Genomic DNA, 18177 nt, shown 5'->3' on the forward strand with positions numbered 1-18177 from the left:
TATTATGTGAAAATAAGATTAATTAGCATCAAATGTTACCTTCATCTGCAGCGGCAATCCCGTTTTATTGATAAACCAGTGCTGCGCGTGCAGGAACACCTCCCAGCAGTCGTTCCTTTCTACCGTGACGCAGACCTGCACCTGCTTATTGCCTCCTTCCAGCTCACACTCACTGCTTAGAGTCACACTCTTTTCCGTTACATCTAGAAGACCAGATCATGTTAGAAGAACCAGTTACATGAGTGCCAGGAGTTGCTAATGTAAAAAGACCTACCTGGTGACAATGTAAAACTACCAGTCCAAGGTAGACCCATGTATTGCATGTTGATAGAGATCCTGTGTGGCTGTGTGAGTGCGAGCGTGTATGTGTGTGCGCGCTCTCCGGCCTCAATGCGCATGTGCCAACCAGCAGCTGCGCATGATACCTCCGTGGCGTAGGGCAGACGATTGTACATCGCGAGGGGAGGAACCACACGTAATAAGTAGTTGGGGATAGACCGCGTCACCTTATGCGATTGGCATCCTAAAAAAACAAAAGAAAAATATAGTTGCCATTTAAACAGTTCCATTCCAATTTCAAATGAAGAACCAACCTTCAACAGGCAGTATCCTCATGGCAAATATTCTCTTGTCTTCTCCATCTTTGGCGGGACATATCATATCTCTCGGGGTCCCCACTTCGTTGGCTAATTCCATCCACCAAATGCCTTGCGTTGCTGTTTGGTAACTCCTAGTAATGAACAAGAAAAATACAAAATATGAACTAAAAATATACTAAAAATATGAACTGGCCTTGAGGATATTTCCTCATCTCCAGCAGTTAAAGGTGTATAGCCATTGCAGTTGCAAAAGGTAGATACACTTACTCGAAGTTGGAAGGCAGGAGGAACAACTTGCAATGATAAGCAATATACAGAGGAATATTGTAAGTCTCTTGTGGTGCAATGACGGCTAGCCGCATCTTGTCATCGAAGGGATTTGTTAGTGACCCTATCAGTTCTGCTCCGATCGCTTGCAGGTCTGTCTTCTTGTAGAAGAGCTCGAGGGCGTAGGATGTTTCGTTGCGAATCTAGAAGAAATAGACACATATGCATATGGAAGTTTTTTATGTGTACATGCTTGTCTGGGCTTTGAATTCATAATTTCGATTATTTTTAAGAAAATGGAATCTTCTGATTATGTTATGCGTTTAATTTCTGATGATATGCGGAATATGTATATTCTGCTTTGAAATAACCACATAATATTCTGTATATTTTTTTTCTACGTATATAAATGTTTTGTTTTGTACCTGTAGTGGTGACCTGACAATAATCTTCTTGTTGTTATACTTGGATGTCCTCTCGACTGCGATGTAGTATCGCGTCGAGTTCTTACTAGGGTGGAGCACGTGGAGTTTCGATACGCTGCGTTGAGGGCACAGGATCTAAAGGGAAATGAGATTAGCTATTTATATAGTTATAATTTGTTGTTCTATGTAGTTTTAAGTAGTTATGTTTTTTGATTGTCAATCAGGGACTGCGACACAGTCTTAATTTGTGCATTAAATCAGTTTACGTGGAATCATTTAACACAATAAAATTCTAAAGGTTGTTGACTACTGTTAATGGTGTTTCATCTGTACATAAGATTATTATTAATATTTCTACTCACAGTAAGATGGTCGAGATCATGTAGTCGCACGGTGAGTGTGAGGTCTGTGAGACGTGTGCGTAATGCAGGGGGTGGCGGCGGCGGCGCCGGTGACCACGCGCACGCGGCTGGGCCAGTCACTGCGCCGCCGGGGAAACCGCCCTCGAAGCTGTAATACGACAATGGACTCAGTATAAAACCTTGTCCAATCTTACCTACTCTAGAACGTTGCATAATTATAATAAATAATAAAGCGTAGTAAAGTGTAATATTATGTAATAAAGCGTTCGATAAAGTGAAGTGAATCGTAATTATAAAAAGACTTCTATAGGACATTTGGAAACGAGTAAGTGTGTGAGCAATATACCCAGTATTGCGATAAAGACGATTCTTACCAATCCCACTCATCGCTGACATCAGACATCAATGGCTTAGGTTTCGTAATGGGTTCATCTAGAAGCTCAGCTGACGATGTGTCACAACCTTCATCAAAAGATTTAAAGAGTATTAGTAACATGAAAAGAGCAAACATAAAGTATAAGAAGAAGAATTTTGAGGACCCTACCTGGTGTGCTCGGCCTACTAGTGTCCACATCATAATCAGCTATTGCTATAATTCTTTCGTTGCCTGCTAAATCAGTCTCCGCTTTAGTCTTCAAATGAACTGTAGATCCAGGACCTACAATTACAATAACAGCATAATCATTTAGTATGAAATCAAGAGTTAGATGATGAGCTACTTTATATTCTGTTTAAACTGACTTACCAATATCATTGACCAGTAACAGACCACTCTCTCCAGTAACAATAGCAGTAACTACCGCAGTTCTGTCAGTACAAGCAGCAGCAAGATCGAGTAACGCCCTAGCCCCAGCAGGAGTCACGGTAATGTTGAGCATATCCCTCGCTTCTACTGCTATGTATGTGCAGGATTTGTCTATGTAGCTCTCTGTTTCAAGACCTGAGTCTACACTATCTTCACGGACTACAGGATCCTTGAAACAATAAAATAGATTTGTTAATTTACCTGTTTCCTTACATACGAATCAGAGTTTATTTCTTATAGACCTACTAGAAGTTTTTACGAGACGTCAATAGCTTAATTACACACTACACGTACACTTGGAAAATGTTTATTTGCATACCTGTAGAGTCACAGTCTTATGTTCCGTTTCTTTCTTGCCCTTGGCTTCGCCGTCCGTGAATGTGACTGCCTTCTCGTTTTCCTCATGGTCGCTACCAACTTCAACTTCACTATGCTCTGGTGCTGAAGAATCTTCATCATTACTCATTTCTTCTGCACTTGAGTCACTGGATAATAACATGTTCAAATTAACTAATATCTCATGGTTAGTATATATAATTTATCATTAACAAACTTTCCTTTGTACATACTGAAGTATATAATATAACTTACTCAGTAAATAGATGTCCAATAGCCGTTGCCAGTTTATCCATAAGTCCATTTTCATTCTCCGAATCAGATTCATCAGCATCCAACAAACCCAAGAAGGACATATGTCCAGCACTGAAGTCCACATTATAATGTTTACTCTCTCTACCATTGGGGTTCCTTATGAAAGTCATTTCGTTGTCAGTGTCGCACTCATCTGCTGAAGTTTCAGATTCGAAGCCGTTTCGTTTCTTTGGCCGTTTTGATTGGTCTGATGCGATTGAGGAATCGGCTTCTGTTTCCTGTTGACTTGAAGTGTCGAGGCGGGAGGACATTGGGTAAGCTTTGGCCTGGGAGAATAATGGTATATGTAGTTGAGATAATTGTGTTAAACTGTGTACAAAAATGACTTGAAGTCTTGGGTGAGCTTAAGGCATTGTTCAGTAGTATACAAACCTGAAACAGTGTAGCAGTAATCTCCCACGGTCGGTAAACATTTTCATTCTGAACAACTGGTTCAATGAGGGGCTCCCAAGCATCCACCTTTTCATTGTAACAGGATGCTATGAGGCTCAGGGAGGCAGTGCCATGCAATTGCTGCGACCAATCGTGTAAGGACACTTCTGCTTTCATCTAAAACATAAAAAGGAGCTAGGTTAACAACACAAATACTTTGTCTAACTATTGCATAACTCACGTTTTAATCTAGATTTTATAGAACTGCAAATTCAATTGTTTATATACCTTCATCATCAACACCGGTACCCTGATCGTCTGCTCCATCTCAAACATGATCCTCACACAAGGAACAGTCATTATGAACGTCTCCGTAGGCCTTACAATGGGGTACTTCGGCTGCGAGTACACATCCTCAGGGTTTAACACTACGTAAGGAGTCAGCTTCTTCGGAGACCAGAGATCTTCATCCTGTTTCTCGGACTTGGGATTATATGTGGCGAAGTTGAATGGTTCTTTTTCTTCAGGGATAGTTAGTTCTGAAGTTATTTCTTCAATTATATCTGTAAATATTTATTTTTTAAAGTAGGTAACGCCTTCAAGAAGCTAAAAAGAAAACTAATGTTTAGGAACTCACCCATTACTGTATGAACTGTCGTCGCAGCAATATGCACTTCAATTTCTGAAACTGACATCTTCACCCTGATTCCTTCCTCTAAATTCTTGAAAGCCTTTGAAAACTCCACATCACATGGCTTCAAAACCAACTGTGGTGGTAGATTCTTCAACTTTGATTGTAATTTGGACATGATTTGCAGTCCTGCTAGGGATACTACAAATGATTCGCTGTTGGAGTGACTTGAGTAATCAATGAGGAGTTCCGTTCGAAGCAAGAGTGCGTGACCCTCAGTCTTTGTCAGGTCCGTGAAGAACATTATCTCTGGTTGTCGGAACTGAATCGATATTGACAAGCCTGGTTGTTCTTCTGACACTGATGTAGCTGAAAGATATTAAATTCAGTAAAAATATCAATCGACAGAATTTATCAGTCCATACGTGCCTCCTCTTTATTTTCATTATTCATATCTTTCCTACCTGTAGAATAATATCCGCTGGTAGAATCACTTGAGCTAGGAAGCCTGGCAGCACGATTGTTATTCCCAGTCTTTGAAGGATGCATATCACCAACATATCCATGGTTTACAACACCACCTTCCATAGTTTTTTCACCTGCAGGAATGAACCACGTTACTCTATTGTTTACGGCTCCCTAAATTATTTTACTTTCGAATATTAACTTTTACGCTTCTAACTTACCAGGCATAGCATCTAATAAAGTTCTAGCCAGTTGCAGCAAGAATGGTAGAGCCAAGTTGAACCTGGTCCGGTCTACTCTGACATCAGCATGTCTAGCCTTAGCCCCCGTGACCCTGAGGCTGGCGTCGATTAGGGGAGGCCGACGCACTTGGATGCACGCGTCTTCCGCATCTGCACTTGTACCACCTTGAGATTGGAATATCCTAAGAAAAAAAAGAATAAGAGAATGGTTTATGTTGCAAAACAGAAGAAATATTGCTATTGGAAAATGACACACAAATAAAGAGCGAACTAAATTGTCAACTTCTTTAAATGGAATTCGTGAAATTTTAATGTAATGGAAAGTAGGTTATTGAAAATGTCTAATTCCAATGTATAAACAACCCCTTCAACTTATGTCAATTATAAGATTCCATTACTCACCTCTTAATAACAATACCAGGATCTGGTCTAATATCTTCAACGAGCAAGCTCTGCAGACTAGCCTTAACTTCAATGCTGCTATCAGAGCTGTACTCCATCTGCAGCATAGCTTCACCAGCTGTCAGTTTCGCTAGACCATGATTCAAATCTCTTACTGGAGAACTCAGAACCTCATCCATGTCTGAGAATAGTTTTAGTTCTATTCCCTCTAGGATAAACCTGAAAGTGAAAACATGAAGTTTTTGATTACTAAGAAGTGTTAAACGCCAGCCTCGAGCCAGATAAAATTAATGGGATGTTGCTTTATACCTTACAACTGCTTCTTTTCTTATTGGTTCGCCTTGAGCAAAGAAAGCTTGTAACTTTTTCACTGATGAGTCTGAAGGCGCACTGTCTACGGGAGAACTTGGAACTATACTACCTGCGAAAGGAAATTATATCATCAGTATATATGAAAATCAGTTTTTATTCCTAACAACTTAAGATTTATTAAAACCTACAAGAAGCAGATTATACAGATTTATGTAAAATTCCAAGACAGATGAAATCAGGTGGATTTGAGATAACCCTACCATATTTGATACCATACTACGATGCATAAAGAAAAGTTCGTTATGTTTTTATTATTGCACAGGAATTATGGTGGATAACTCCTTATTCGGCTGCTAAAGGGTCTCTGCAAATAAGTTCTTCTTACCGATATAATGTCCCTCGCTCAAATTATCAGTCCAGACAGCGAGCATAGTGGCCAAGTCCTTCTGTCCCACATTCAGCAGAACAGTGTCTATCGCCACATCAGCTTCACAGGCGAGGAGTTCGCGGTACAGGTTGATGCTGACCAGCTGCTGGTAGGAGACTGCTCTCTTCATGTCGCAGCGGACTGATACTGGTTCTAGGATTGGTTCCTGAGGATGAAGATGGTGAATTTACTTTTATGTGGTTAATGCTTATTGATGCTGATAAAGAGTCCTGGGAGTTTGATGATGATCTTTTGATCAGACATAAAGCATTTGATTGGTTGCACAAGAGGTTAATAGGTTTCGTAGTGAACTTAGATTTCCTATGCTATTGTAGTTATTTGTAGTTTGTATTTGGTAATAATTTATCTTTGTTCTTTTGGTTATGGTTGACAGTAAAATTATGAAGCACTTTATTTCCAGGCAGGTGTGCCGCAGGGTGGGTTCTAGGTTTTTCTAAACTTTTACAGTCAAATATTATCGATTGTTGTACAAGCACACAAAAAACATGATATGACAAACCTGCACTTCCAAGGTACCAGCTAACGTCATGACTGCTCTCGAGAATGTGATATTAACGAGCTTGATCAGTATATTATCGATAATTGCTTGCTGCACTGGACTAGCAGATTCTTGACCAGTGTTCAGTTGTTTGAAGAAATTCTCTATCAAAAGATCACCTGAAAGAAAGAAGAAGGAGATATATAGGAAAATAGAACGAATATTGTATAAACTCGTAGTTGTACCATGTGCTAGGCAATTACCCATATTCAGCACTAGTAGATTTGGTGAAGAAGGTTTCTGTGGCAGAAGTAGCACTGGAGCATGGATCTGAAAAACGGGATAATCATAAGAAAAAATTAAGGGTGAATAATAAGACTTCGAGATAGGAACTGACAGATACTTGACACAAAAATCCAAATGCTTTGAAATAAGGATAGGAAGAAGATGATTGAAATAACAGAGAATTTATATGTGACGTTGAATTACCTCAATGGCCAGGTTAAGCCTCGTACTAGCAGCGCGAGCGGCGTGCGCGCGCTGTGCGGCGGCGCGCTCGGCCGCCTGCGCTGCTTCCGCTGCTAATGCGGTTGGTACCAGCGGCTCTAGCAGTTGCTGCACAAAACAAAATATTGCAATCCAAAGACTTAAACGACCAGTTTTTTGTGGTAGTACACTATGTTATGACCATGCCAGGCATAGTTTTGGAAAAAGCAAGATTAGGTTGCACATTACTGTCATTCAGACTGCAATGAAGCCTATTCCAAATTATCATTAACTAGAATCAAACTTAGTTATATTTTTGACATTCATAAGTGCTTGTAAAGGCCTAAATGAAATAAATAATTTCATTTGATTTGATTTACAACGCAGTGTAGATATATGTCCTGTTAGTACCTAAGAGCTAACAAGAGCAACTTGTATGAACGACGCAATTTTTTTTTCATAACGGTAATTTTACTTACCAACACGATAGAAACCTATGCAATAACAATTTAAGCACTGTACACAATTATACAAAGCATAATAAACCGACCTGCAAATGATGCATAACACAGCAGAACATGACGACATGCAGCCTCCCCACATACACCCGCAGCTCGCCGTGTGCTTTGACGCCGGAGCTGGGTGCGGCGCCCGCGCCGTATACTCGCGCAGCTGCGCGAACGTACTTTATTTCGAGGACTTTGTCTTCGTCAGGCCAGACCAACTGGAAGTTGAGATAAGGCTTGTTATAACACTGGATGATATGGAACTATTGGAAGAAGGCACACCATTACATTGATGACACAAAAAAAATGATCAAGTAAAAATTTTTGAAGCCCAGTATTTTGTCACATCCGACGACAGCGTCAGTGATCATCATATAATTATAAATCATTGGCGGTGCAGGTATTGCGGCACATTGGGCAACGAAGAGCAAGAAGGTACAATACATAATAGTGACAAAACCCTGAAAAGAAGTTAACATTAAATATTTATTTATGTCAACCACCACCATTAGCAGTTGATATGTAATGTTGTATTCACTAACCTTAGGATAAAGAGTAGCCTCAGCAAGATCATCAACATGCAAAGAACTGAGGTACAGCTTGAAGATCATGCGGTCGTTAGCTCTGAACACGCAGTCACTCTCCAGCGAGCCTAGTCGCAGCTCCAGCACTGAACTCTCCAAGTGGCAGAGACGCATTGATACTGATGTCGCTCTGAAAAGTTATAACAAACAGTGGATTGAGCTGTATGTGATAAAAAGAGAAATATTCAGCAAAAACATGAAGAAGTAGAAAAAGATATAGAGAGTACAAACATAGTAGAGAATTTAGTCAATAAGATATTGGGCTCAAGAGGGAGCAATTTATTATTTTCCAATTCATTTCTTGATTCTTGATGTGTAGCTCTCTTGATTTTGTGATCTGTGTCAAAAACCATTACGCAAAATATTCTTACCTGACAGAATAACTGAATTTTGTAGCCCCTGGTGGCACAGGTGGGTCGGCTTCGGGCTGCATCAGATAGTCCCATAGAGACTTGGACTTTGGTAAGACCACAGTCTTTAGATTTATTGCATGTCGGTTTTGAATTCTATAAACAAAACGAAACTTGTAATATACAATCGGTTGTCGTAAAAGATGTTTTGGACTGAATGATTACTGAACTTACTTTTCTAAAATGTACTGCAGATATTTGAGAAGTGTTGGCAATGCATCAGCATGAAGCAACAATGCTAGGTGACCCACATCTGCTACTAATGCCTGCTCCACACTGTGGAAATGTGACCGGAATTCTGGGCAATCCGCTCGAACCTACGGAAAAAAGAGAACATTTAACATGCTGACAGAGCAGCAAAAATATACAATAACAAATTTTTCTAACTATTTACATAAGATATATAATCCTCTCAGTCAAAGATTTTCTCTACTAAGGATATGTACTTAAACAGCAACAATTTTTAAAAAAGAAATCGCCAAAATACTTTATCTTGTTTTTAAATACGAATGAAATTACACATACCTTTCGGTACAACAAATTAAACAGCTCCCCAGAACTGGTGATCAGCTCTAGATACTGTCCAGTGCTGCTGTGATGCTGCTTGTCCGTCAGCAGCACTTGACTGACGGACAGCTGGACAGCAGGACCGTACTCCATGAGAGCCACGTCCAGGCACACCTTCGTCACGCTCAGCATCACGTATGGCTTCTCCGTTTGGTCGGAGGAGCGAGAGAGGTTTATTACGATTTCACCTACATGAAAAAGAAGATTATAAATTAGATGGTGAAACAAATTAGTGAAAATCGAAGTAATGTTAATAACTGTGCATCTCAACCTATTCATGATCATTTTTAATGTGAATATTGTTACTAAAAATATCATTATCATCAGGCAGATGATGTTATAAAGAGTCCAAATCAAGAGCAGACTTGTCTATGTACTTCTCGAATAGGTAAATGAATATTGAAACACTAATTTTAACATTATGGCATCAAAGGCTACTAACCGACAATAAACCTCAGCAGGGTATTAATATTATTGCTTGGTGACACGTTATCATCAAAACCAGGCAGATCCACGGTGCGCGCGAACACCTCCGCGTCTTCATCACTTTGCTCCGATGTGGCAGAAGCTTGCTGTGCTGCCTGCAGACCCAACCGAGCAATAGATACATCGCAGGTTGTTTCTGCTGCCCTGAAGATAAAAGTATCCTTGTCATTACTATCAACGTAGTTTGAGTTTGTCTATTGTGACATAGGCCAGATATACCACGCAACTATCACATCAGATTATCAGATTCAACCTGAACTGCTATTTAGTAGACTGTTTTTCAATATGGCTGATAAGACTAACTCACAGTTACGATTACTACAGTAACTTAGCTAAATACAGTCTCTAATGCGAGGTTCTTTGTAATGTACCTATGCCAAAAAAAATCTTACTCACTTGTTCCTACTCAAATAGGCTGCTACAATCTTCTGCCTGAGATTCATGAGGTCCTTATACTCTGGATCAGCAGTAACCCTGTCTGCACTCAACATCTCTGCCAGTTCCGGTTCCTCTACTTCTTCACTATAATCTCCAGAGTCCATGAAGGACACTGGGACGGTGTTCGGAACTGGTATTGGCAGGTTGTCGCAGAAGTCCAGGAGTAGACCGATGATGCGGTCTGATAGGTTCAGCTTGATACTTGAGAGCGAGATGTTGAGTTTGTACCTGGTGATGGAAATGATGAGTAAAGTGATAAGTGTTACATTGTTGAACCCATCATCAAAGGTGATGAACAAGTTGTCTAATTTCGCAATGATTTATCAGACTAATGGTGCCATTGATATCTTATACAAATTCAACAACATTGAAGGTCACATGAGAGGGATCTTACTTAGGTAGCAGTTTGTAGTCCTTCTTGATGCTGTTGGAGAACACCACTTGCATCTTGATCTTGGGCACCAGGTGCAGCTCTGAGTCCGCATGACGACGGCTCTCGCGCCAAGAGTCTGTCCACTCGCTGAACAAGATCTGACAAGAACACAAGTTATAAATAGCTGCTTCATTATATTCATGGACATGAAGTTCGGTAGTAGTTCAATAATAGCGTGGTTACCTGACAAGAACATTCAGCATGAAGTCTATCATACAACCGTTCCTCTAACTCCATGCATGTGGCGTCTTCAAGCGTCAGGTTAGACGGCTGTAGATCTGACTTCACTATAATACGGCTTATATCGAAGATCATCACTCGCCCAGACCTACAAGTAACCAAAATAATTATAGCGAAGGTTCCAGTACAACTACCCACCTAATAACTTGAACATTAACTTTTCCATAGCTATGGTTTGAAGAAGTTTGATTAGGTCAACTAATTGCATTACAATATCCTTAGATTCACGTCCACTTAACTGCACAATGTCTAAAGTCTCAAGGAGAAGGAGTCAATCATAAAATTTTCTTATACAAAACTTACTTATGCACACATCCATGCTCCGGCACAACAACACAAGGACCCTTCACATCCACATTCAGATGGAACACCTTCCTCCTGCTGACAGCATACGCCAGCACAGACTTGCTGACAGCACCAGCTCTCAGCACCGCGTCTGACACTTCTACTGACAACTCCTCGGCAGTCATCGAGTGTGTTTGGAAGAAGTTTATTAGCTCCGTGAATGAATGCTGGGGAAATAGAAGAGATATATAATGTTGTGAGTAGGTATCATGGAAAATAATTACAGAAGTTTTTGGATAAAAGAATACACAAAAGAATTATCATACTTATGGTAAGGTTAGCCTTAGTGTGTGTTATAGTTATATAAAGTTTACTGATTTTATGATTGGTTTCGAATACCTCAACATAAACCAATTCCACAGGTTCCATCAGACAGCAAAGTCCATAGTCAGCTTCGTTGCTGCAAGGGTTCTTCTCCAAGTCAACCGCCAACAAGTTGGAGCTGGTGACTCCAGTTCCTCTCTCCGGAGTCAGGAGGGGTACCAGGTCTCCATCCGAGGTTACTCCTTCCACCACTATGCTTTCTGCTCGAGCTGATAGCTGTTAAACAATCATGTAGATAAGACTTTCAGCTAATACGAATCCAGTATTGCGTCATGATCGCTTTAGCAAGCTCATAAATATTTATATAGATATCTACTTATAAATCATTAATAATAAACAGGCAACACTTAATATTTCACACAGCACCGAATATACATGTTTTAAAACTGCACTCGACTTTTTATCCGTTAAGAATTATTGCCGGACGGTGGTATCCAAGTTTCCAAGAGCTGACCCAAGGGACAAGAAACCAAATGACTCGTCTGACTGATTGATAAATTTGGTCTAACAGTATCACGCAGACGACTCACTACAGCCTCTTGCCTCAAACTTACACCTGCAGAGAATATTTCTGAGTATTTGCTGAATAGAAAGAAAGAAAAGCCACTGTACTTTATATGCCTTAGCTGATGGTCTGGTCTCCAGCGATGCGAGGAACTGTGTAAGTGTTACAACTAGGACCTCCTTGCTTCTGTTCATTAAGGTCAATGAGCAGTTGGCGAGCGTCAAGTTTATTTTATGCTCTGAAAAAAAACACCAGATTTTGAAAAGAACATCAGGGAAATCTAAAAACTCAAAGTGTAAACATTTATGAGAGTTCCAATAGAACTTACCTATGTACTGCTTCGACTTATCTTTCTGTGGCGCCCCCTCCACATATCCAATCAGTTCACAGACCTTCTTCTTTTCAGGACTGGATAGATGGCTCCACAAACTCTTGCTCCTCTCAGTCTTGACGCACAGTTCCACATGGTTCTTAAACTCTTCGGTTTCATTATCTGCTGGAGAGCTAGTCGGCCTCCACCAGTCAAATTCGGTTTCAACTACTTCGATGCGATCTGGTTCTTGTGCTAAAAGCTGAAAAGACACGAAAAATGTTGGAATTATTGCGGTCTTTCTTCAAAAAACTTAAGGTTTGTCATCATGAAAATCTGTAGGACTTACTTCAAACTTCGCTTGCTCCCTCGCAATAATAACTGACACGATAGGCAAACTGTCTTCACACTTCTGAAGATCCAGCTTCAGCTCAATATCATTAGGACTCCGTAACGTGCTCTTGTATATCTGCTTGTATACATTGTAGTTCTCCCTATGCTTCTTGATGGCAGCCCAGGTGTAGGGTCTGACCCTTTGTTCCACCACCACGTTGAAGGCGTATATCCACCATTTCTTGGTGCCTTTAGAGAGAGGTACTCCTGGATGGAGATGACGGTATTTTCTGGACAAGAGAAACACACATTAGATATTGTTCTCTTTGAAGTTATTCTATCTTCTAATAGTAGCATGTAGTATTAGTAGTAGTACATAGTAGTATAATAGTAGCTGTTGCTTTACCTATTCAGCTTAATCCTGGCGAATGAAGCCAGCAGATTGTTAATAGATAAGTACTGCCGTCGGGATAGTTGCAGTGCACTATCCTGCAGGACTGCGTCTAGAAGCAGACGTGGTACTCGCGCCTCGCCTGAGCGGTTTATCAACACCTTGACTTTGCAGGTTACAGGTTTCAGCACTGAAAACGTATTGGAAATGAAATGGTTAGATAAAATATCCAGCATGTAAGACCTGCTGTCATTCTAGCTGATTAAACAACGTAATCCATGTTAGGTTAAAATGGTTTTATAAAATATAAGTCCTTATTAACTCTAGATAATGATTTCACTCACAAAATTCAAAGTCCTCATGATGCATAGAGAACTTGTCCAGCCCAGTGAGCATGTAATGCTTCCAGTTGTAATACTGCATGGGTGTGATGTGGGCTGTCTCGCTGTCATCCAGGGCGGTAGCCGTGGGGTTCCAGTAGCAGGACAGAGATTCTATGCGCATCATCTGGTAGACCGTTGATGCATTCGCTGGAGTTACTGACGGCTTCCATTTGCTGAAATTGGTGTATATAATTCAGGTTATCACACCATTTTCATAGTAGAGGGTAAACAAAATCATCAGGTAATGATACATTAGAATGTCTTCCAAAAATATATTTACCGTTTGAACTGTCACTCACCTATTAGTAGTCTCAATAGACAAGCTCTGCAGACAAAGTCCACAAGCAAGAGGCCCGTCCTTAGAGCTGATGGAGTCTTCGTACCTCACGTGGACATTCCTCACGTAAATCTGAAGATTATTCACAATCGCTGTGAACAAGTGCTCGAAGAAATTCTGAGGACCTTTGAGCACCTCACTTTCAGCTTCCAAATCTTGAAGAATCTTTCTTTTCGCAGCTCTTGTGAGCCGTCTTTCCCTTTCTGGGTCAAAGTGGCTGTTGGAGATAGCTGGACCTACTAGGACCAGCACATCCTCGATGTTGACTACAACAGGCTGCGTGTAGAGTCCTGACCAGGGTATTTGAAGGCCAATGCGGCCGATCGTGCCAATTTTCACATCTATTGGTAGGTCAAGTTCGTACTGCAAATAAATTAAAACATTTTATGAGGGACTGCCATATTCGACTTTTGCTGCCAGCAGTGGTTTCAAATACAGGTGGTCACAATTGTCAGTTGTAGATATAATTGTATTCTGTTTTTAATATTGAGTAAGTAGATTTGATGCTTGTTTTATTTAAATACACTTACCAAAGCCTCAGGCTTAAGTTTCAGATCAGTAAGGTTGACATTTCCAGAGAAGATGCCCACATTGAGGTTCTCGGTGTCCAAGTCCTGGACGTACTTGCCCAGCAGCCGGTTGAGGATGCCGGCGACCGCGCCCTCGAACATGGTGACGGTGGCTGTTCGTCAGCTGATGAAGAAGAAGGATTGGTTATAGATGGAGAAGAAAATATGCGGTGTCGATAATTGTTTGAAAATATTTATTGTTAAGTGTAAATTGATTTAATATGTAGGTAGTGTTAATATTGTAAATAAAAATTCAGCAATTTGTTAAATAAATAATACCTAGTTGCAAGTTAAAGTTAAATAAGAGATTGATTATAATAACTTTAAAATATTGCAGGCAAAGTTGCAAGTTTAACACGACGTAGGTAATTAATACGATTGACTGACGAACGGTCAGCTAGGTACGAAGGGACTTCCCAAAACTTCCGGTGATAATAAAAGAAGTAGGAAATCATTGCTAAATTTAGGTGGTGATTTCGCAAATATTTTATGACTCATGTTTGTGATTAGGAATAAAGTCATCCAAAATCTGATCACAAGATAAAAAGACCGGATTTGATTTGTATTCGTCTAACTGCGAGCTTCTTTCTTCAAATAAACCACCCAACTAGTTTACGTACATACATTTATTAAAGTAAAAATCTAGTAAATAATAAAAAATTAAAACAAAGAACCATAAAAACTTTAAAGTAGGCACCTATTAATAACTCGGCATGCAAACCACCGACCGTACTAAATTCGATCTTCGTATTCATTACGTGACATAAAACTAATATAACATGACCTTCAACTTTTATAACCCCAATATGACACCATTTTAGATACCATCAATTTGATCTGAGCCATCAATGACAAAATAAGATAAAAATCATGTTTAACTTAAACCAAAAAAATAACTTTTGGAGGTTGAATATCTTTAGATCTTTCAGCCTCTGATTTTAGACAAATTCCCCATGGCCCACTATGGCCCAAAAATACCAAGTCAAGGCCCAAAAATACTTTTGATCCGCGCAAATGGCGTAGTTCCCCTGAGACGTGGTTATAAAAACCTCAGGGTTACTAAAAGCCAGTGTAAGTAGGCTAAGTTCGATTTACAATTTGTCCTTTTAACTGATTGATCGTAAATTATAGAAAGAAACATCTGCCCTTTTTCCCTCGCGAGTTGCAACCGAAACACTATATTATTCGGAATCGATGCGCCAGACTAAATTAAGAACGGCCTTACATACAAACGCTTTTAAACTTGACTTGTTTCTTTAAGGTGAGAAATTCAGTATCTTATAAAATATTCCGTTTATCGATCAAATAAATAAAAAACAAAGCTACTCCTTTAATACATTCTTCAAAATAAAACTAAGGTCTCCAAAAACGAGATAGATCTAATTCTCAATAAATGTATTTATTTATCCAAATTACTGATCCATTTTCCAATACAATCGAGCCAATTGGGATTGTATCCAAACTTTCACAAGGTCTTGAACAGTAGGTAATTTTATTAGAACCAGTTAGGTATTCGGATAGAATTTTGGCTACACCCAAATACCGGCTTTATAAAATCTGGCAACACAAGCCTTGTTACTGAATTTGCGTTGCCAAGTTAGACCCCTTTTTTTATAAAATCCCTTTAATTTAATTCATTCCAGACTAGACGTCACTTGAGATTAACATATTATCGACGTAAAAGCTACTGAAGGACCAGTGGAATATGCAGTGATGCACTGCTGCATTAAGCCAGATTCAAGAGCACCATGTGGTTAGACATCGCGTTAGTGAGCAGTTACTCATGCACATGGAAATATGCACACGTTCTGCAATAATGGGAGATGTTAATCATATAAAAAGGGGATTAAAATAGTGATAGTTTAATTGTAAATTGTGTTTGTGATCTCCATATCAAGAAAGCATTTAAAATCACGGTTAAGGCAAGATTAAAGGCAACACCGGTAAACAATTAAGTCAAGATTTGCAACAGATTTTAAGACCATTTAGATAGGCCTACAAAAAAGCTGTTCAACTGAAGTTACTGTTCTTCAAAGTACATTTACTTAATGTTTGCAAACTTAAATAAAAAACCAAAAGCTTAAAATTACTAAAGATGTTTAACTTAATTTAAATAAACAAATATTTTACCACAGAGTGTGTTCTTGTAGACGTCTCAACACAAAGAGCGCTGGCGTAGGATTCTCGCGTCCTAACAATAACAAAATCGATACCTCCTATTGGTCGGAGCTAGTAAACATCAGACACGCTGCCTCTAGTAAACGTATATTAATTCACTATCGATATTTTATCTCGAGATAACTTATCTTTCGATACCTGTATCGGAACAACGAATGATGAAATACAACATGCGTGTCTATGTGTGTGTCATATTGTGGTGACGAGGATAACTAATGTAAACACATTGTTAATTAAAAATGATTGCACCTAATTTTGATATTATCTTTTGGTCAACTGACAAAGGTAATCTAATTAGGTTTTGTTCTAAATTCTAAAAGCGTTGAAACAAAGCAAGTTCGCACCGAACTTGGAAAATTCGGAGGGCTGAAAAGATGTGAAGGCTGAAACGGGACCATGTATACCATTTCCCAAAGGAACTTTAGAAATACCCTTCTCATACAATTTTTTATGTAAAAAATATTCTCGGTATTTTCGAGCTTCATATTATAGGTACTGAGTTTCAAGTTTTATCGACTTGAAAAACCGATGTAAGCCATTACGTTTTTCTTTTCCGAAGAGAGAAAATGTACTTACACTTCATTGGGCCTGGGAAAATAATAAGCTGCTTATGTACAGTCTGTTACACTAGATTATTTACTAGGTACACGTTACATTCCATGCTGCTCATGAAAAACAAATAACAAAATCTTCTACAGCTTTTAGTGAAAAATATAACACGGTATCTGACTATCCGATCATATTCAACACGCCTATATTAGCTTCACTTGTTAATATGTGTTTATCTTTACATCTAGAAAATGCTTAATTTAAGTGACTAATGAAATCTGCTTTTTTGACTCATTTAGGCAAATAAGGAAGGTGAGCGAAGCTATAGCAGGCAACAGCTTATATTGAGTAAAGAAAAAAATAGGTTTTATTTCAAATGGCTCATTATTTAAAGAATCCTACAGAAGTACTTATCTAAAAGTGTTTTCATATCTCCTTGTAAAGCTATAAGTGAGTAGAACATTAATTTCTTAGCGCAGCCATTGATTTGACTTATGAGGTGAATTATTACTTAATAAGTATGATGAAATGATACTTACACGCAAAGAAACGAAGCACGATATAGTGTTTTCAACCAACTTCCAAAAAAGGAGGATGTTCTCTATTTGATTGAGTGTTAGATTCCTCCAGGTTAAAAACGAATCCAAGCTTGAAACAGACTAGAAACGTTGTTTTCATTATTTTATTAATTAAAATAATATTGTTACTAACATTTACAGAACAGTTATGAAATGTAAGAATGGCACGCCTCGCCAAACGACCTCGGACCAGCCTCGTTCCTTCAGTACGAGCCTGTTTACTTCAAGACCGATGGGATGTAGAAACTTCCTTGAAACTAATTCCCTAAGAAAAACTACGAAGGACACTCGAGTGCAAGTCTTTATTTTATTTAGATTCATATTCTGCCTGCATTTTATAAATAAGTCCTTGAGCAAAGACTACCAGACCGTATGATAATCTCCATTCTTGAAATTGGTCTTCTTTAGCAAAAACCTTACTACAATTTAACCTTTGGATGCATTTCTACTCTGATGTGACAATTCCAAATCCTCTCTATCAAGCTCATACTATCAAACTCTTCAAGCATATTAAAATAAGAATTCTATCAACCTTCCCACACAAACCGAAGCTTTACAATTTATATATACTTAAGTATAATAGAAGTGTTTTTCCGGTGTGGTCTCTTGTGAACGGGAGCGCTCGTGTCCGGGTGTACCCGTGCTATAGTCGACGTAACGAGGGCAAATCTAAATGCAAACCTTCCTCGGTACACAGGGAAACTGATATTTTTACTGCATTCTGTTTTTCTAAGCGAGCTGCGAAAATTAACTGGGATTTTCTTGT

At 39.2% G+C, this 18177-nt stretch overlaps 1 protein-coding gene across 1 annotated transcript in view; it reads right to left on the minus strand.

Annotated features, from left to right (window-relative positions):
- LOC110372154 (intermembrane lipid transfer protein VPS13A) overlaps window positions 1–18177 on the minus strand; it is a 33481-nt gene that overhangs the window by 11848 nt on the left and 3456 nt on the right. The window contains exons 2-41 of the mRNA XM_064035404.1: window positions 14068–14230; window positions 13500–13900; window positions 13162–13373; window positions 12833–13007; window positions 12443–12716; window positions 12112–12355; window positions 11891–12021; window positions 11294–11494; window positions 10913–11121; window positions 10553–10697; window positions 10331–10467; window positions 9895–10164; window positions 9455–9642; window positions 8971–9200; window positions 8620–8762; window positions 8407–8541; window positions 7994–8165; window positions 7496–7669; window positions 6949–7074; window positions 6723–6789; window positions 6481–6638; window positions 5919–6126; window positions 5531–5642; window positions 5222–5440; window positions 4799–5001; window positions 4577–4711; window positions 4119–4481; window positions 3770–4044; window positions 3482–3658; window positions 3050–3375; window positions 2778–2943; window positions 2399–2627; window positions 2198–2311; window positions 2028–2115; window positions 1654–1801; window positions 1292–1426; window positions 867–1069; window positions 594–730; window positions 275–523; window positions 40–203 (exon numbers count right to left, since the gene is read on the minus strand). Of these exons, the coding sequence (XP_063891474.1) occupies window positions 40–203; window positions 275–523; window positions 594–730; window positions 867–1069; window positions 1292–1426; window positions 1654–1801; window positions 2028–2115; window positions 2198–2311; window positions 2399–2627; window positions 2778–2943; window positions 3050–3375; window positions 3482–3658; window positions 3770–4044; window positions 4119–4481; window positions 4577–4711; window positions 4799–5001; window positions 5222–5440; window positions 5531–5642; window positions 5919–6126; window positions 6481–6638; window positions 6723–6789; window positions 6949–7074; window positions 7496–7669; window positions 7994–8165; window positions 8407–8541; window positions 8620–8762; window positions 8971–9200; window positions 9455–9642; window positions 9895–10164; window positions 10331–10467; window positions 10553–10697; window positions 10913–11121; window positions 11294–11494; window positions 11891–12021; window positions 12112–12355; window positions 12443–12716; window positions 12833–13007; window positions 13162–13373; window positions 13500–13900; window positions 14068–14208 (7584 nt within the window). The 5' untranslated portion in view covers window positions 14209–14230. The remainder of the gene's footprint in view (window positions 1–39; window positions 204–274; window positions 524–593; window positions 731–866; window positions 1070–1291; window positions 1427–1653; window positions 1802–2027; window positions 2116–2197; window positions 2312–2398; window positions 2628–2777; window positions 2944–3049; window positions 3376–3481; window positions 3659–3769; window positions 4045–4118; window positions 4482–4576; window positions 4712–4798; window positions 5002–5221; window positions 5441–5530; window positions 5643–5918; window positions 6127–6480; window positions 6639–6722; window positions 6790–6948; window positions 7075–7495; window positions 7670–7993; window positions 8166–8406; window positions 8542–8619; window positions 8763–8970; window positions 9201–9454; window positions 9643–9894; window positions 10165–10330; window positions 10468–10552; window positions 10698–10912; window positions 11122–11293; window positions 11495–11890; window positions 12022–12111; window positions 12356–12442; window positions 12717–12832; window positions 13008–13161; window positions 13374–13499; window positions 13901–14067; window positions 14231–18177) is intronic.

Source organism: Helicoverpa armigera, chromosome 7, assembly GCF_030705265.1.
Source record: "Helicoverpa armigera isolate CAAS_96S chromosome 7, ASM3070526v1, whole genome shotgun sequence".
NCBI classification, from domain to species: Eukaryota; Metazoa; Arthropoda; class Insecta; order Lepidoptera; family Noctuidae; genus Helicoverpa; species Helicoverpa armigera.